At 30.9% G+C, this 20,498-nt stretch overlaps 2 protein-coding genes, 1 non-coding gene and 1 pseudogene across 3 annotated transcripts; 3 read left to right on the top strand and 1 right to left on the bottom strand.

Annotated features, from left to right (window-relative positions):
• The first annotated feature begins 1,225 nt into the window (after positions 1-1,225).
• On the top strand, positions 1,226-1,709 carry LOC106356450. The gene has a single exon (XM_013796208.3). The coding sequence runs from the start codon at positions 1,321-1,323 to the stop codon at positions 1,552-1,554; it is 234 nt and encodes a 77-aa protein (XP_013651662.1). The 5' UTR covers positions 1,226-1,320; the 3' UTR covers positions 1,555-1,709.
• Positions 1,710-13,192: 11,483 nt separating this feature from the next.
• LOC106386666 (ER lumen protein-retaining receptor erd-2.2-like) lies at positions 13,193-14,908 on the bottom strand. The gene is made up of 6 exons (XM_013826483.3): positions 14,589-14,908; positions 14,302-14,501; positions 14,039-14,179; positions 13,861-13,941; positions 13,639-13,772; positions 13,193-13,547 (listed from the first exon to the last, which is right to left on the bottom strand). The coding sequence occupies exons 1-6, from the start codon at positions 14,812-14,814 to the stop codon at positions 13,499-13,501; spliced, it is 831 nt and encodes a 276-aa protein (XP_013681937.1). The 5' UTR covers positions 14,815-14,908; the 3' UTR covers positions 13,193-13,498.
• Positions 14,909-15,558: 650 nt separating this feature from the next.
• On the top strand, positions 15,559-17,445 carry LOC106358262 (annotated as a pseudogene).
• Positions 17,446-19,490: 2,045 nt separating this feature from the next.
• LOC125576797 lies at positions 19,491-19,581 on the top strand. The gene has a single exon (XR_007315221.1). It is a non-coding gene; the product is annotated as a small nucleolar RNA Z161/Z228 (small nucleolar RNA).
• The last annotated feature ends 917 nt before the right edge of the window (positions 19,582-20,498 follow it).

Here is a 20,498-nt window from a genome sequence, read left to right as displayed (position 1 = left end):
TGCCCCTAAACCAAACGCTGATTCAGCACAGCCATCATCAACAACATAGGTTTTACCAGCGTCAGAGATTGTTGCAGCACACCACCTTCTGAGATTCAGCGAGCGTCATCTTTAAAAGAGACAATAATGGATGAGAAACACTAAGAATAAAAGTCACTCGTGGGAGTATGAGAAAAGCTCTTTCAAGTAAAAAAAAACATTCCACTGCCGGGCGTTGAACCCGGATTTCATTCAATTGATTTCATTCAATTGATTTCATTCAATTAACCTGTGTGACAGCAGATCTGTTGCACTTGTTTTGCGTTGAAATTTATATAACAATTTAATAATAGCAGCAATTCTTATCTCTGTTCAAAAAGAAAAAATATTTTCCGCTGCCGGGCTTCGAAACAATGATTTCATTCAATTGATTTAAAATTAACCTGTGTGCTACAGCGGATCTGTTGCACATGTCTTGAGTTGAAAGCTATATAACGATACAATAACGGCAGCTTTGTATCACTTAAAAGGATAAAAATATCTTCCGCAGCAGGATTTCCAACCCAGATTTCATCAATTGAAATTTAACCTGTGTGTTATTACTACTTGCTATGGATTGTTGATAATGCTTCCGATCAATTGCCATCTATCATCATCTCTAATTTATATATTTTAAAATATTAAATTATATTTTCTCTACCTCTCACATGTTTCAACTATTAAAATTTATTTTTGTTAAGACAATATCAACATTTTTCTTGGTAAAAAAGAAAATATCAACATATCTCTATCGTAATATGTCATCCCAAGTTATTACCATGGTTTTCATCAATAAGAACATAACTTACTGCTATCGATATCTGCAATACATGTTTAATTTGTAGGATGGACATATTACTGATAGTTGAACAAAAAAAAAAGAAGGACATGATATTACTGATGTCATATTGCATGCGTCATGCTGAGGAGTGAGGCCTCAATAATAGAGCTGAGTGGTAGGTTGTGTGGCTACAGCATAATACACATAAATAAATGTTGTTTCGAAAGATATATACCGTATTACCATTGGCTTTCCCTTCTTCACCGTTAGATTCCATCTCTCGAAGATAAGATCAACCAAAACTATTATAGTACCGTCAATTATTGTCATTAAAGTGATTTGAACGTGAGAAGTGATTGTTTTTTTTTTGAACACTTTTTTTTTTTTTGAACACTAGAAGTGATTGTTTTTTCATTGGTTGATACAATTAACCATGCCAGTGCATTGTCATTTTACAATAAAATCCAAGAAAATATGCTTTTTGCGTCTCTGACTATAATTATCCACTTTTAGTTCATTTTATGTATGAGCACTCTGAACAACAAAGAGTCCAAGAAGACAACAAGAACAAAACCATGAGTGATCCAAGCGGCCAATCTTCAACAACAACTGTCGGTGGAGACGGCGGTGGTGGTAATAGCGGCGGCAGCGGTGGAAGCGGTAGCTCGTTTGCTAGTCAGCCGCAGAGAGCAAAGGTGAGGAAGCAAGTGTGGGCTGGAGTTCTCAGTATCTCTTCCGCCTCCTCTAACAAATAATATTTTCACTTTTGGCAAAAAAATGTTGGTGGTAATTGTAATGCTTTTGATCATTGTTCTTGTTAACTTAACTGTGTATAAATAAGCTAGCGAGATCATGACCATCATCATCATTACTGTAATGAGATATTGAATATATAATTTTGCTTTCAACTCTGCTGCGAATTTAGAAAACCCTACAAAATTACCAATATTATTGTGTCTAGAAACATTTCCGTTCGAAGATATTAATCTTAACGTTAAACTAATGAGATCTTTGATTAAGGTATACAAGTCTGTGCAAAACATGTGAAAAAAATAATTTCAAAAAAGAATGTGCATTACTGATATAAAACACCAGTTTGAAAGTAATTTCAAAGAAAAAACAGACTATTCAAAATATTATATGGTCTGTGTTTGAATGGAATTTCTATCCACTTGCTCTTATCTGTCATCAACAAATAATTATACATACCTCCCCAGGACCCCAGCTATTTATTTCACAAATAATATATGAACTATCATTTGTAATGGTTTACAATCGGGTGTCACGTAATTTTAATCGGACTGGTGATCAGTATATAAATTCCAGTTCATAATATTATCCTGCAACCTATCATCTATGTATCTTGATTTTGATCTGCATGTTTGTTAAACGCAAGATTTGTTTGGATTTCCGCAAAGTGCTTGCGCGTTTACCATACATCCCTTCCATGAAATTCACGTTAATGTAATCATGTAGACGTAATTTAGTCGTATATATGTTCACCAAAAAGAAAACAGTCATATATAGGCATCCTTATGTATACATGAAGTTTTTTTTTATTAAAACATATATGTAGGGTTAGTCGTTTAGGTTCTTTTGATTTATAAGATTTTCCAAAATCTGCTCTAGCTAATAATTTGCCAAAATCTGCAAAACTTTCATCAAATGACAAAATAAGCAAATTTCACATATACAATCTTTTTTTTTTTGAACTGCACATACAATGTTAATCAAAAATATAGATAATTGTCGCCATATGAACTTAAAATAGACCAACCACGAATATTTTGTAGCCTTTTTAGCCTACTGAAAATTCATTGGGCTGCTATGTTTGAGCAAACCACAGGTCTATAATTCACAACCAGCTAGATCCTTTTTGTAATCGGGCTTTTAATGAAAAATTAATTACTTCCTCCGAGAATTGACATCGAAGAATGAGCCGAGCACATCATTCCCCACAATTTACATAAATATTTAGTAAAACAATAATATTTCAAATATAGTTGGAATATTAAAAAATAAACAAATACATACTTTTCTTTTTACTTTTTTTTTACCAATTAAGTCTCACCACTCATGTTTTTTTTTTATATTTTTTTAACTTTAAAAGAAAATGCATTAACTATAGACTAAAGGGAAATTCTCTCGAGTGGATCATTTTTAAAATTTTTGTTACAAAAAAATCTAAAAACAAAAAAAAATGACTAAAATAGATTTCAATTAAAAATGCGAATGACCCTTATACTCAAGATATATAAATACAAGTCAATAAAAAATTATCTTTATTATAGTTACGAATTTTATATATTCAAATTTAAAATTTTTATAAAAAATTATTTTATAGAAATTTTTTTTTTCAATTTTTTGAAATTTGAAAAAAAAATTGAAAATGTTTTTAAAACTTTTATTTAAAATTTTTAATATCTAATTTTTAGTTTAAAATTTTTTAAATCTCACTCCCAAAACTCCATCTATTAACTCTAAAGTTTAAGTCTATATAAGTTAGACTTATTCTTGGGTGTTCACCCCGAAAATGAACCTCTAGATTCACCAACCAATTGAATTTTATTATTTTATATTCGATATCATAAAAAAATATATTGTCAAGTTATATATGTTTTTAAAGTAAAAAGGTAAATAAATAAATAAAAAATAGTAATAGTTACCAAAAAAAAATAAAAAATATATATTTTTAGCATCGTCACCAAAACACTAAACTTTAAACCCTAAATCCTAATCTCTAAACTCTTGGGTAAACCTTTGGGTAAATCCTAAATCCTTGGATAAATTCTAAACTCTAAATCAAAAACACTAAACACTCAAGGGTTTAGGATTTAGGGTTTAGGCTTTAGTGTTTTAGTGTTTAGTGCTTTTGATTAGAGTTTATGATTTATCTAAAGGTTTAGGGTTTACCCAAAAGTTTAGGATTTAGGGTCTAGTGTTTTGTTGACAACGATAAAAATATATTTTTAAAAAATTCTTTGTTTTTAATTACTATTATTTTTTATTTTTTGTTTTACCTTTTTATTTTAAAAATATAATATAATTTGACATTATTTTATTTACTTTTCTAAAAAATATCGAATATGAAATAATGAAATCTTATTGACTGGTGAAACATTTGGTCATTTTAATTTTTGGAGGCTATATTTGTAACCAAATTTTTTTAGGACTATCATATTTTTCTAGACTAAAACATTAATCTTTCATATACAAAAGCTAAAACATCAATCCTTTGTATATAAAAGAAAATATTTATTTAAATTAATTAGCTTGCTAAGAATAACTTTTTAAAAATAATTAAAATAAATAAATAGAGATTTAACCTGTTTATGTTTAAGAAAAAATCAAAATAACATTTTTTTTATTTTTAATTTTTTTAAATAAAAATTACATCATTCTATCAGTCAATCAAAACATGACATTAATAAAGGAATTAAATAAAACTTAATGAGTATAACCAGATTAATATCATAAAATTGGATCTGAGTAGTCAGTCTTATCAAAATTATAGATCATAATTCAATGGGTCTCAATAAATTTGAGTTTCAAACGACATTTTGAAATGAGCTGGATTTCCCATTTTTAACATCTCTATAAAAATCAACACAATTTATACTCGGACCTTACAGTGGTTTTTCTGATTGACTTTACTTCGTGCACATGGAACTCGGAAGCAATCCGGATCTTGATGGACCCACAGGATGCGAAACTTATAGAAAATATACCACTGAGTAGGACTGAGAGAATATATAGGAATGGATGGCACTTTACAAAAAGTAGAAAATATATAGTTAAATCAAGATATCAGGTGGAACGGATTTATCCAGATAGGGGAAGACCACCACTTTTGATAGGCCCCACAGTTGACGTCTTGAAGGTCTTTTGTTGGAAAATACGGTGCCCACCAAAATTAAAACATTTCCTATGGCAACTAATGATATGGTGTATTGCGGTTAAGAAAAATCTACAAGGGAGAAGGATTCAAGGGATATCTGTTGTGCAAGATGTGGAGCTCATGAGGAATCGATAAACCATGTGTTTTTTGAATGTCTTCTAGCACTCCAGGTTTGGGCTCTCTCGAAGATACCATCAAAACCTGAAATCTGTCCCACAAGTTCTCTATTCACAAACATGGATCATCTCTTCTGGAAAATTATACCATAGATGGAAGATCATCAGTTTGCTTGGATTCTATGGTACATATGGAAAGGTTGTAATAATAAAGTTTTTGGTAATCTGGATATTGATCTCATGGATACGCTTAAATTGGCAGAAACATAGTCAACATTATGGACTGAGGCCCAAATGTTGAATGTACATAGGACAATACCACACGTTGCGGTTACGGTTCTGCCGTCAATTCCAGGGCGCTGATGTTTCACAGATGATTCCTGAAAAGAGGGTCATAGTTTTTCTGGACAAGGTTGACTCAGCACTCTAGAAGGATTTGCTGGACTGTTGGGGGTGAGGAATGTTCGGGGTAGCCTCTCTCTTCTTCATGCGGAAATGGAAGTGCTACTATAGGCAATAGAATGCATGAAAAATTTACATCAATTCTAGGTTACGTTTGCAACGGATTGTTCTCATTTGGTGAAGATAATTTCGACACCAGAAGAGCGGCCAGTTTTTGCAACTTATTTGGAAGAATTCAAGGTCCTGAAAGAGAGTTTTCTCCGAGCAGAAATCATCCACGTTCCAAAGACACAAAATTCAATGGCGGATAGTCTAGTCCGTAGTGCTAGGATGCAACCGTCTTTCGTTGTCCACATGGATGCAGATCATCCAGTTTGGTTTACAGAGTCTATATAAGTATATATAAGTTAATGACAAAAAAAAAAATCTCTATACACCATTAAACCAGTCGAATAGTCTTTATTTAAATCTTCAGCTTTGATAGAATTAGTCAAGGAATGATAAAATAACTGGCATTATTATCCAAGTGTTGTTTAATCTCAAAGTAGAAGACATAATCATCACGGTCTTAACTCCTAAGTTAACTTTACCAACAAGTATAACCTCCTCAGCCATTAATCATTTCACCAAAAGCATCCGTTCTTCTTTGCAAAAACATAACTCAATTCTACAATCAAGCTCTTGTTTTGTTCTCTGAGCAATGTATGATGATCACTTTTAGGTTTTATTTTATTTTTGTTTTGAAGTTAATTTTCTGTCTAATTCCAAATCTCACTGACTAAATAAAACTAGGTCAAAGCCAAAGTGTACACATGATGCAGGACCACAAATGATTTCAACACCTGATTGTTACTTACTAGCTAGTACTGCAACTTTTAATTTCTCCTTAATAACATATATAATCAGCTCATGATTAACCATTGATAAAAAAAATGATTAACCATTGATCAATTCTCGGCTTCATGTTTCTTCAGTGTTAACCAAAAGCTCGATCTAAAAAATTGAATTTCAACATAAGTCCATGTGATAAAATAAGGTACTTTAAGTTTTTTACAATTTAGGCCCTGCATTTTTCCCTATATTTTAATTTAGTTTGGTTGTCAAAACTTTAACTTAAATAATGGATGTGGCTTTAGAAGTAATAAATTCATGAATTAGTGATTCTAAGAAAAATAAATCACACTAAACGTAAAATCAGCTATTTTGGTTTTGAAAATTTTAAAGAAGATTTTAGGACTTCAGAAATTTTAAAAATTTGATTGGAATAAAATAGGATTTAGAAACTTTATAACCAAGTTAAAGCCTTTAAAACCAAATCTACATCGCAGCCTTAGGCCTGACTGGTTCAAACGCAGCGGTTGCGGTTACAGGAGTTTGCCGATGCGGATGGTTGCGGATGCGGTTTCTAACGGGTTTAAGAGATTTGTACGGCTGGTTCTACGATTAAAAATTGGTGTGTTTGCGGAATATTTATGACTGGTTAACTACCAAATGCAGTAGCGGTTAAATAAAAAATTAACAATATTTACATTTTATATAATTATAGAAAAAAATCAAAAATCATAATATTATAATAAATATAAAAATTATGTTTAGAAAGTTATAGTTTTAAATTTTTTAAAATTATAGAAAATATTTTTTATTTTTAAAATTTTAGAATATTAATTAAAATATAATAGATATATTTTAGTATTTTTATAATTCCAGTTTAAAAAAATTTATTGAATATTTTTATTTTGTATTTAAATGGTCTTTTTAAAAAGAAAAAAAATTATCTTCTCGCATCCGCAAACGCTAGTTGGAACCAACTTTTGAATTTATGAGGTTTAGAGCAGTTTGAAACAGTTTATAGCGGTTTGAGTGATTGTTGCAAAATGCCAACACTCGCTACTAATCGCAAAAGCTGCATTTGTTGATGGTAGCGGGAAAACCAGTCATACCCTTAGTTAAAAGTGTATTTGATTTCTAGACGTTGTTCTATACATATCATATATTTGTTATTAACTTATTATCTATATTATATAAAGAGGGCAATCGGGGTTCCAGTCGGGTTTCGATTCAGATTCATTCGGGTTTTGGGTTCATGAATTTTAATTCCATTCGGATATTATAAAAATTCGGGTCAGATTCGGTTCGGTTTCGTCAGGTTCAGTTTGGATTTGTTTACATGTCTAAAATCCGCTTAAATCCAAAACAATTTTGGTTTCAGATATTAATCCGGTTATCGATTCGAGAAATAATAAGTTACTAGGATAAGATCCGCGCCTTGCGCGGGATTAAGTTATTCTTTTTATTATATTTTGGAGAATGAAACAATAGTTTGGCTTCATTTGGATTAGGGGTGTTCAATCCGAATATCGGGTTGGTTTCGGTTCGGTTCGGTTTTTTTCGGTATTTCGGTTAGTAAAATATAATTACTATTCTAAAACCATATTTACTTTGACTTTAGTCTTTCACATACTTTTGAAAGATTTAAACTGGACGACTAAATTGATCAGCCAATCTTGTTGCTTTAGATCATTAGTATTTATATATATAATTAGATTATTTAGTTTGAATATTTATTAAATAAAAATTCATATGCGTTATATTTTATGATCATTTATAACTTATTATAACAAAAAAAAAATCTATTGATCAAAAAAATTTCAGAGTGGGAATATTCAAATTTCTAATAATATATAAACGTTTTGAAAAATTCAAAATATAACATATAAGAAAAAATATAAATTTTTTATTATATATTTAATGTGATTTTTTAATATCTTTCAATAATATAAAATTAAAAAAAAACTAAGATACCAAAATTGTTATCAAATATTTATTATTCATAATAATTAATTTTCATATATACGTTAATCATATTAGGTAATTTCGTAGTTTCTAATTAAGGAAAGTGCAAAAACAAATTTGATAGATTATTTATCAATTCGATAGTTAGTTTAATAAAAATATAATGTAAGTTAAGATAATTCAACCTATTTTTCTAAGAATAGTATATTTTATATAGTCATTTATTAAATGAGAATTTATAATCATACAGTTCTATGATCATTCATATCATTTTATAACTGACTATTTAAATCATCGATAACAAAATTTTCAATGTGAAATCTTTAATAAGTTTATAATTTATAAATGTTTTTGAAAATTCATTGAAAGTTTTAATATTAAAATATTTATGTAATCTTATGGTATATAGTATAATCTATATATATATATATATGTGTTTTATTTTTAAATGATATTTTTTACTCATATGGTTTTAAAATCATGTGTATTTTCGTATAATATTAAATAAAAGTTCATATTAATACAATTTTATGATCATTTGTAACTTATTATGACAAAAAAATAATCTATTGATCACAAAATTTTCAGAGTGGGGATCTTCAAATTTCTAATAATTTATAGACGTTTTGAAAAATTCAAAATATAACATATAAGAAAAAATATAAATGTTTTTATTATATATTTAATATTATTTTTAAATATATTTTAATAATATAAAATTAAAAAAAGAACTAAGATACAAAAATTGTTATCAAATATTTATTATTCATAATAATTAATTTTCACATATACGTTAATTATATTAGGTAATTTCGTAGCTTTTATTTAAGGAAAGTGCAAAACATTTTTTGGTACGTTATTTATCAATTCGATAGTTAGTTTTATAAAAAGTGTAATATAAGTTAAGATGGACCAACCTATTTTTCTAAGAATAGTATATTTTGTATAGTTATTTATTCAATAAGAATTTATAATCATACGGTTCTATGATCATTCATATCGTTTTATAACAAAATATTTAAATCATCGATAACAAAATTTTCAATCTGAAATCTTTAATAATTTTATAATTTATAAATGTTCTTGAAAATTCATTGAAAGTTTTAATATTAAAATATTTATGTAATCTTATGGTATATAGTGTTTAATCTATATATATATTTATTTATTATTAAATGATATTTTTTACTCATATGGTTTTAAAATCATGTGTATCTTCTTAAAATAAAAATGTTAAACCATTGATCATTAATTTTTAACATAATAATTTTAATAGTTTTAGTCATTTATTGTCGTTTTTAAAAATTCAAAATATAACATATACGAAAAAATCTAAATTTTATTTTTATAGCTAATTTGATTGTTTAATTTATTTTAATAATATAAAATTAAACAAAAAATGATGGAGGAGATATAAATTGTTATCAAATCTTTATTATTAAAAACATTAATTGTCATATATATATTAGTCATTTATGGTAATTCCGTAGGTTTTATTTAAGGAAAGAAAATAACATATCATATCATTATATCATATAGTTTGACCAACTTATGTATCTAACAACATATAAAAATCGAATGTGGACCTACTTATTTTTCAATTGAATGTAATTGACTACCTAATTGAGTGCCACCTATGCATTGGGGCCTCTTTTAATTAATGCAAAATTGAGGTTACATCTTTTCAAATGTTCCTCAATTAATATATAGGGGATACTTGATTAGACTTAATTAATACTAGGTGATAACATGCGCCTTGCGCAGGGTGAATAGATTTAAAAATATAATCACTTTGAATATGTTGATATTAAAGTTATAGAAAGAAATATTACATGTTATAAAATATGGGTTTAAACGAAATTTAGTATGTCAATATAAATTCTGTTTTTTTTTATAACTTGTATATTTGTTTTATTTAATTGAAATATTTTATCATGCCAGTAAATCAATAAGAATAAGCAAATGTTAATATAAAATAAATTATGAAATGACAATTTGAAACCCTTTGCATGGAGTAAATAGATTAAAAAATTGAATATTGACTTTCAAATGAAGTGAGCTATCCATGTTAAAAGTAAATAATTAAACTAATGGTAATATATCGAGCTCTTTAACTAAGTGGTTTAACACACATTGTTCATGTGATGCCTAAGCTCTTAGCTTAGATATATATAGTCACAAAATATGATGTTTAAACGCATTTTATTTTGGTGAAATGAATATCTTTTCAGCATAATTCAATCATAAAATCCTTGATTTCTCCTTTCCAAATTTCAATTTTTGGAAAGTATTATATGCAAGGAAAAAAAATTATGAAACAATATATTAATCATGATATTTGACCATAAACTTAATCATTTCAAAATTTTAAATTGACTCATAATTTATCTATCACCATTTATGATCATTTCCTAATTACAAAGTCAAGGTGCTTAAATTAAGAGATTGACTGAGCATCTATATGGATTTCTTTTTTGAATGAAATTGGAGATTAGTCTCGATTTTACATCAATGGACTTTATAATAGAGAGCAAACAATACTTGCACACGCAAACTTTAGATATACACTTACTAAGTAGTATAACTGTTTGAGTAATGAATAAAGCAAATTTAGATCAGTTTGTCTTCTGTTACTAATAATAGAAAAGATAAACAATTTCTTAAAACATATAGAAAAAAACATTGCCAAAACCATTAAAAAAAGATTATCTAATATTATGATTGGCGCATTGCCTTTGTTAAATGTGTGATTAGAATTAGTGATTACAATTTCAAATATTCACTTTCCAATCATCCATGTTGAAAGTGATTTTTTTATGGAATATTTGAAATATTGATTATTAAAAATGTTTTAAAATGTTTTTTTAATATTAGTTTCCGTTCATTATTGATTTCTTATTCATATATTCATATAAAATATTATCTAACATGTACCCATATAAAACTATTGTAATTTAAAAACTATTTGAAATGTTGATTATATAAAACATGGGTATTGATAAAATTAAAACTATAATCAAAATCATAAATACATGGACATAATAAAAATGTATACTTTGCGAACATTTAAAAGTTGTTTGACTATCTTTTTGATGACATATATTATTCTTCATATGAAAATTGTATATACATAACTTAGTATATTTGGAATTTATAATGCAAATATATTTAAAATTTGAAAAAAATAATTGTTATATTGTGAAACGTAATTTATTAGCAAATATATGAATATACCATAAATGATTCGTAACATACAATAGTATACAATATATTCGAAACTAATTAATATGATCAATGGTAATTCATGTAATTAATCTAGTAAACTAATCCTTATTAGATAAAAGGGCTGAGAGTGATTATAGAACTGCCACGTGTAAATGGCACTCTTGTAAATCACACATAAAGACAAGGTTTATTCTTAATAATGTTCCTATTTTAATATATAAGGGATTCCATATAAGACATATCGTCCTTGAACTATAGCTTACAACAAGAGACGTATCATAATTCATGATAAACCAAAGCCATGTACAAATGAGAATCATACATAATGAAATGTAAACAAATTAAAATTAACAATTACCAACTCTATAAATGTAAAAAAAACACTATTTAAACTTAAAAACAACAACATTATTTAAATTTCAGAAGCAAACTTATTCATAACTAAACTTCAAATGTAATTATAAAAACATAAAAACATTAATATTGACCAAATACCAAAATATACATTAAACTAAGTATTAAAGTTAATGTTTTCATGAAATAGACAATTATTTTAGGTACTCAATAATATTTTAGTGTATTTTCGATACATTTTAGATATTGAGATCTGGTTTGGTACAAATTCTTGTTAAAATTTTGAATTTCAGATTTTTGGATATCCATTTGAGTTCAAGTTCGGATAAAAACCCATAACCTGAAATACCATAGAACAAAACTCATTCGATATTTATGTTAGGTTTGGATAAGTTCGGATCGAGTTTCGTTCAGTTTTTGAGATGAAAACCCAGCCCTAATTCGATATCAATTTTGATATAAAAAGGATTCACTTTGCCGAAGACAAAGGAAGCCCATACAAATGATTTCTTCACATGCAACATCATACATCTCTCAACTAATGTTTTGCAGGTCGTTTAATATTAATCCTTCAAATTTCCGTAGGGACCCCTTAATTATGTATATAAAAACATATATATAATTTTAAGAAGAAAATATAGATTAATCAAGAAAAGGCCTAACAACCCCTTTACTATATGTCTATATGTATGAACAAGTCTATATATACTAGCATCATAAATTCACAAATCAAACAATATCATATGCCAGACATACTGCAAGAAACTTTATAATATACACCAACAATGCAAAAGCCATCTCAAAGAACTCTTGATACACACTCAGACTCATTCACCATTCATATAAACGAACCATCTAATCATCATCGTTATCATAATCACAACAACAAAACCTTCATAGCTTTCTCATCATCCATGAAGATCTTCACCAAATTCCGCAAAATTCTCATGAAATTCATCTTCACCATTCCATCCTCCTCTTCCTCTGCCATTAGGCGCCGTTGCAAACTCGCCGACTCCTGCAGTGACGGTGAGACGCCGAAGATATCATGCAGTAATTCATACTACTCCTCTCATTCTCACTATAGTGAAGCTATCTCAGATTGTATTGACTTTTTCAATAAGTCATCGATTAATAATAATAATAATAATGTCTCACCATGAACGTGAAGACCAGATTGTTCATGATCAAAACTGTCTTTACGTTTACTCAAACTTAAAAGACACGCGATGTGATCGTGTTCTTTTACTTCTTCGTGTTTGTTATTCTAGATATATAAACTCGGTTGTTTTCTTCTTGTGCTCTTGTATCAACACGAGTTATACGTTTTGGACAGTTTCATCATATATCTGAATATGGTATAATACTTGAGGCTATATATTCCTTTAGCATAATGTATACACGTATGACTGCTTTGTTTGTGTATATGTGAGTCTGTGACACAAAGCGTCATGAATTAAATTAAATTAAATTAAATTATATGTGTATCTTCCCATAAACATATTACAAACTGTTTGATGATGAAGAAGAGAAGGGAGCTATATTAAGTTTGCGACTTTCAAGATTAATTCTAGCAGATATGTCAACGGTACCAAGTAGCTTCTCAGTTTCAGCCAATAAACTGTATTCACAGGCTCTGCACTTTCTACACTCAATCAGCCAAAACGGAGTTCACACTTTAGAGAACAATATGGCGATATTCATCTCATTTTAAACTCAAAGCTTCGTGTGAAAAACTATATAATCTCCGACTCAAAGCGTCATCACCAATGAAATCCGAATTAAACATTATTATGGAAAACTAACTCTAGTAAATGCATCTTTGCTAACAAACGTATTAAATTAGATATCTCAAAATCTATAATCATGAAAACCTCTGAAAGCTCAAAGCAATCAATTTTGCAAAGCTTCTTAGACCACACCAGACGGGAGACGAAGGACGAGCTGTCCACCCATTAAACTGTTCCCAAGAACAGAAAAAAGTTCCATACTGTTAAATAATCAAACCTTTTCAACAATAGTGTCTATATATAAAATAAAAAGTTATTTACCTCTGAACATAGTAATAGCAGAAATCTGCAAGAATGAAGGTTTGGATGATTTCAGAGAGAATGACCATGAAAGGCCATAGTCCATAGGTTCCATACCCTAATGCGGTCAGTAAACCCCCTCTCGTATCCAACACCTACACCCGTTTCAAATCATCTTTCACAAGCTGCAACGAGTTAAAAAATAGAAAGGAGTTTAATAATATTTGTGTGTAATGCAAGAACCTCAAGGATCCAGTGTGCACAATTCAAGAACCTAGCGATTCCCAAAGCGAATACGTAATGTGCTGTGAATGGTTCCACGATCTGATAATAAAGACATAAACATTCGAGGAAAATTCAGACACAACTTGTTTTGTTTTTATCTAATTTTAATATACGAGCACAAAAATAAATAATATACCTTAGTGTTCTGCATGACTCTTAGCTGGGGAAGAACTGAAACAGCTTCAAGATAAACACAAAGTGCCCAAAAGAGCCTGTTTATGATGTGGTGATGTGTTGACGGGTGTATGAGGAAAGATACAACAACACATGGGACTACCTGAAAAGTAAACAAACAAAGAGTTCTCACAACAAATCAATAAACAATCTCATGCATAGAGAGTTTAAACGAAGAATTGTCTTTATCCTCCATGTACGTAGAGTTGGTTTATATTAACTTACAACGTAGTAGATTACAAAATTGTCTTTGTCCTCCATGTACGTAGCTCTAAGCTTGAGACGGATCATATAGATGACCCAAAGAGTGGTGAAGAAAGCAGCAGAATCAAGTAACGTGTGAAGACCAAACTCCATTACAAAACTACAATACAATCGAACCCCGAGATACAAAGCCGTGAGCTCCTGCGTCTTGAGAGATAACCCTGTTGAATATCATCAAAATGCCAATATATCATTAGACAACTAAGATCATGTACAAGGATCAAAATAAAGGATCAGAATCAATGAACCAGCGCAAGTCCTCTCCTTGGTGAGCTTGTAGATAAGAACGGAGATTCCCGTGGCATGGACGGCCTCGGAAGCCAAGAAAAGGTATTCTTTGTCATGGACAATCACCCTGAGGAAGACGAGGACCGTCATTGCTGAAACCACAGCGAGAAAGGCCTTTACTTTCGGCGGCTGCCGGCGAATCCACGACATTGCGTACTGAATACGACTTTTCAATTCCTTCATCATTACTCCAGATCTCTCTGTCTCTATAGGTTTACGTTTTCACCGATCAGTGTAGTGATTAATGATTGTCACACAAGTAACTTGGTCTTCGTTTTCATTTGAGAATGAATCTCTATATTTTCTTAACGCAACCATACAGCAACTCTATGTCTTTCGCGGAGAGGACACGTGGGGGGAAGCTAGAGATGCTGTTAGGTAAGAGAGACTGATGATAGTTTTTGCAATTGTACGTCGTCTCTTTTCAGTCTCCATCTATGTTATTACCCTAAACCGGTTTGGTTTTAAACATGAACCACAAATCATAACCAGACCATGCTCCACTCTATTCAATTGGGACGAGGCCTGTAGTTGTTAAAACAAAACCAAACTTGTTGAACCGAACCAAGCTGAAATGTTCGGTTTTTGGATCAGTTCGGTTAAGAGATCCGGTTTGATCCGGCAATTTTTTAAAATCGGTTTTTCGGGCCGGTTTGATTTTCTAAATTTTTTATTTTAAACCAAATAATACTAATCTTGACCAAAATTTCAAACCAAAGTTAAAAAACGAACTGAGATAGCTGAATTAAACCAATTTTTTTAGAAATTGTAACCAATTTTAACCGGAATTTTACCTAATTCAAAAACTTCGGATAGTTTGGTATAATATTTTTTGAAATCGAACTAAGTGAATACCAAATTAAATTTTTTCATCTTAATAAAGCAAAATTTTATCGAGTAGAAATACCCGAACTCCAAATTATACCACCAAAACTCAACTAATCGAACCCGCAGGGCTGCATGCCTTTTTTTTTTTGAACGAACCTTCGTTTAAATTATAAAGAGTTTACATAGCCACAACCGCAGTGTGAGCAAGATCATACAAACCGGCTTTAGCTCAGCCTCAGCATTCAAAAGTCTGAGTACGAAGTTAAAGGAGACAGAAGACATACGAGTATCATAGATGATCCCTTAAACGGACCCGCACGCCTAAAAAGCTTTAAACGGACACATTTGAATGGAGGCCCATTAAAGAGCGTGTGTAAACCCCTCTCTCTCTCACACACTCTCTCTCTCTCTGCTTCATCGATTCGAAGTAGAACTTTTGTGATGGGTGTGAAATCGGTTAGTCGAGAATCATCGGATAGGAAAAACTGGGACAAAATATTCAAGAATTTGGTCAAATGGCTACAGATGAAACAGGACCAGATCGAGTCGCTTCTAAAAGACAGGAAGAGCATCGAAGACAAGCTCAAGACCAAACACCAAAACTGGATCTCCGATGTCCGAAACTACGAGGAACAACTCTCTCTCGTAATATTTTCCCTCTCGATTCCTTGTTTTGGGGGAAATAAAAGTTAGGGTTTTTAATTTCTTGATTATTTTTTTCTTTTTATACAGATGAAGAGAGAAATCGAAACGATGGAGATGATGCAGTTCTTTGAGACCTCTAAATCGAATCTCTTGTCTGTGTTAAAGGAAAAAAATCATTCTCTTTGCAATTTGAAATTAGGTAAAGTTCGCACCTTTATGACAGAACAACAGTTTCATCCTTTTTTGCTTATTTGTTTTCATGGGGAATTTCAGATGAGGCGGTGGATGAGTTAAAAGACTTCAAGGCTTTGTTTGATTTCCTCACTCTGAACACAAGTGTAAAGTCATAAGCTTTTTTTGTCTGTTTTTTTTCTTTTTTTTTGGTTTTGGAAATTAATACAAATGTGTAAATATGCAGAAAGATAATGGCGACACGGAAGCTGCGGAATCATTGGAAGTAAAAATCAGGAAGCTGAAGCTTGAGTATGAGAAGCTTGCTTCTGAGAAGAAGTGTGAGGTCTCTGATCTTAGACGAGAGAACGGGTTCGCTTTGAGTCAGTTCAAGTGTATCCAAACTGGGTTTACTGATAAGTTAAAGAGGAAAGATGAGGAGATTGCTCAAGCAAACGCTAAAGTTTCGACTCTTTTGTCTTGTCAAGAGCAGCTTCAGTCGTCTAATCTCGAGCTTGAAGGCTAAGGTTGCTGAAATGGAGGGTGAATTTGCTAAGAAAGACGAGGAGATCTCAAAGCTCTCAAGGGATGTAGAGTCTTTGAAGAAGTCTCGTAGCTTTACACCGGTTTTAACACGATGCACAACGCGTGGCAAAGGTAGCAATGGTAGTAGTAATGTGGGATCTGAGGTAACAAGAAAGAAAGAGAAGTGTGCTGCTTCACCACCGAGTGATAAGGTAGTTATGAGTTTTGAATATGCATGTTTGTGTTTTTTTACATGTTGGTTTTACTGAAGCAGCATCTTATATTTTTGAATCTTCATTTCAGGAAATTAGAAGCTCGAAGAGGAAAAGAGTGACAGTTTCAGAAACTCCAAAGCTGTTCACTTCAACGTTTAAACTTCCCAAGTTAAAGTCTCCATCTTCTGGAGCCAAATAAGATTTTATCTTTGTGACTGCTTCTGCTAGATTTAGGATTTAGAGTTAATGATCCTAATGTAATCTATCTCTGTATTTAGGATCATCCTCCCTCTGATATATAGTTCTTGAGTATTTTCCACTTACCCGCAGCATAATCTAGCAGCTGTTTAACTTTTTTTCTGTGTATTATACGTCTTGTAACCAAGATTTTATTTGAAGCGGCTTTAAATAAAGAGTTTTCACGGTTGTGACATTTTGTCAAATTTTTCTACTACCTTTGTGCGTTGTGACATTGGTATTGAAAGCTCAGATGAATTTTGAACTTCATAAACAGACTCCACACTGTTATTTACATCTCTTATTGTTGTGAATTTCTGCATCATTTACTTCAGATTGTTCTGTTTGTCTAGAACCCCTTTTTTTTTATTTTTGACATGAGTTTGATGGAGGCTGGGTTGCTTCCAGCTGCAGAGGCAACGAAAGTTATTGAGAAGAAGTTGCAAAAGACTGGAACGTTCAGTTCTCCAGCAAAACCTGCAGCTTCTATACCCCAAGAACCAGCTCCAAATCAGTGACCGACAACAAGGAAATAAGAAAACCTTCATCTGAAGCTGTGTCAGGCACAAAGAAACGAAGTGACTCAAAACCAACCACCAAGAAGCGGAAGAAAGATTCTGAAGACGACAGACTCGCGTGATGGTTTATTGGCTAACAGAGTACCTAAGAAGACCAGTGCCAAGTAGTTAGAATTAATTTTAAGAATAGACATAAATCACTTTGTGTGGTTTGTAAGTATCTAATTGTTTTATAGAAACTTATTTTGTAAATTCTCTCAACGTCGAATTCTTTTTAAGAGTAGTTTGCTGTTTCTAATGTTGTTGGACTCAACATGATGTATTGTATGTCACACAACCCCCAAGTTTTCAGTTTAATTTCTTCTGTTTTGACCCCTTTTAATTTTTAACTTATATACATTAATATAAAATATATTTTGTATATTATTAAGATAAATATGTAGTTCAAACTTGATATTATCAGTTACTATAAACACGTTGGCAAAATTCAATATAAGAAGTAAACCTCAAAATAGTTTTTGTATTTACTACTATCTCTTTTGTTTGTCAATATTTCTTCGTCGCCATTGATAACTAATTTGTTCTTAACTATTCTTGAATTGAGTGTACACTTGAAAACTTATATTATGGAAGTTGTCAATGATGACCATTGTACTCGTTACAGTGACCTTATTGAAAAAGAATTCAACAAGTCTGAACTTGAAGTTGCTTCAATCATGTTGAAGCTTTCTCATCCTGTCGTTTATGAAACTACGTCTTCGTCATTTGTCGGGGGAGCTAATAAACCTAGAACTCCCATTCTTCGCCAACCGTGGTTAAGAAAATCAGATGTAAGTAATTTTGTTTACACATATAATAATTTTAACCTAATTGCTGAAATTTTTGTTAAAAATAAGATATATCATAATTTTCAGACAGAAAAAGAGGATTTTTCCATTCCTGTGATGGAGGAGCAAGCCGTTACAGAACGTCAGAGAATGTGTAGAGAAGCTAGACAGAAAAGAATTGTTATACGTAGATCCAAGAGGCTCAAGCTTCTCTCATGCCAGAAGAAAACTTTGTCTCTTGATTCATCATCTTAAACTGATCACATGCATCAGTTGGATCTTTCTTTTTCCTATATATATATATATATCAACCAACTTGTTGGCCGTGACCCGTGCACATCTGTTGTGGTTTTGTCTATTTCTTTTTTTACTCTAAACATCTCTTGTATGTTACTTAATGATGTTATTATTTAGTTTAGCCAGACAAACTTTGATTTTTTTTATATATAAACAAAATATAACAACTTAAAAAGAAGATTTGCTCGTCGACTTGTTTTGTGATAATTTGTCCTGTTAAAAAAAGTTCGTGAGCAGCTGACATCATGTTTTGGAGTCCAACAGTATTTGCTGAGTTAACTCGAGAACTGTGAGCCACGTTTACGAAACCCAGGTTGAAGAAAACTAGTCAAATGAGAAGAAGGCCCAAAATGTAGATAATAAGCCCATTACATTAAAGTGATGTCGTATCGTACGCGTTAAATAAAAACCCTAGAGTGGCGGCTTCATCATCCTTTAAAAGGCCATCGAGCCTTCATTAACTGTATCGCCTGTTTGAAAGCTTGTTCTGTCTCGTCTAGTCTCTAGTTTTGTTTTTTCTTAGGTCTGAAGTTTGATCTTTGTTTTTGTGTTGCAAAAGAAAACTGCTTACTTTTCGTGTATGTGAAGAGAAGATGAATATTCAAATGATGAGATTTGATCTAAAATTCTCACGACGGTCGTCTGAGACTATGTGTCGATTGATGTACCGATCGCTTTTCTCTGATGAATAAAACTTTTTCTTCATTATTAGATTTTCTTCTATGCTAAAGAGATTTATCGCATTGGTCTGGTAAATCGTTGGTTATATACCACCAGATGCATATGCCAAAAAAAGAATTCCAGTGAGATTGATGATCATATAGTTGAACAAAGTTATGAAGATGATGCCTCCATTAAAGTATGACAAAACAATAAAATAACTGTATCTGTATATTTGGATTAATGGAGTGACATTTTGTATTGATAACCGTTGGTTCGAACGCGATTATTTGCATATTACTTTTGGGGAGGAATTAATCAAAAATTTAACTGAACAGGTGGTAATTCATTAAAACCTTTGTGCTCTCTGTTTCATGCTTGGTTGTATCCTTGAGTGTAGTGTACGTTAAAGTTTGTGAAACAACACAGAATGGTGTAGTGGCAGTGATATTATTTAAAGATTAATTGCATTAGGTCGGGGTAATTTTTGATGAGTTATGTATTACTTTTGACCAAAAAAAAAATGTTGAATTACCAAAACGATCATCATATCCAAGGACCTTAACGATCATCACTTCAATCTTTCATAAGTATTTAACCTACACTAGGATTGTGAGGTGAAATGTTGTATTGTTAATCATTGAAAACGTACTCGATAGAAGTAAACAATCCATATCAAGAACGTAAAAGATGCTAACTAATAAGAGTAATACAACAAGGTGAAGATGTGAAATGCTTTGGTTTGAGCTTAACTATATAAATAAGCCATATAGCTCTAGCGGTTGAAGTGCTTTACTCTTTTTGTGGGCAATAGTGAATCTCATGCTTCTTGGTTTTAACTAGCTTACTCTTCTTCCATGACAATGGAGGTAACTAACTAGTCACCTTTACAGGCCTTAGGAGAAACAAAGTAGCTTATGATCTCATTTGTTTGGAATAAGATGAGA

The sequence above is a fragment of the Brassica napus genome, chromosome A7 (genome assembly GCF_020379485.1).
Source record: "Brassica napus cultivar Da-Ae chromosome A7, Da-Ae, whole genome shotgun sequence".
Classification (NCBI taxonomy): Eukaryota; Viridiplantae; Streptophyta; class Magnoliopsida; order Brassicales; family Brassicaceae; genus Brassica; species Brassica napus.
Note: the sequence above shows the minus strand (reverse complement) of the source record. Positions and strands in the feature narration are given on the sequence as shown.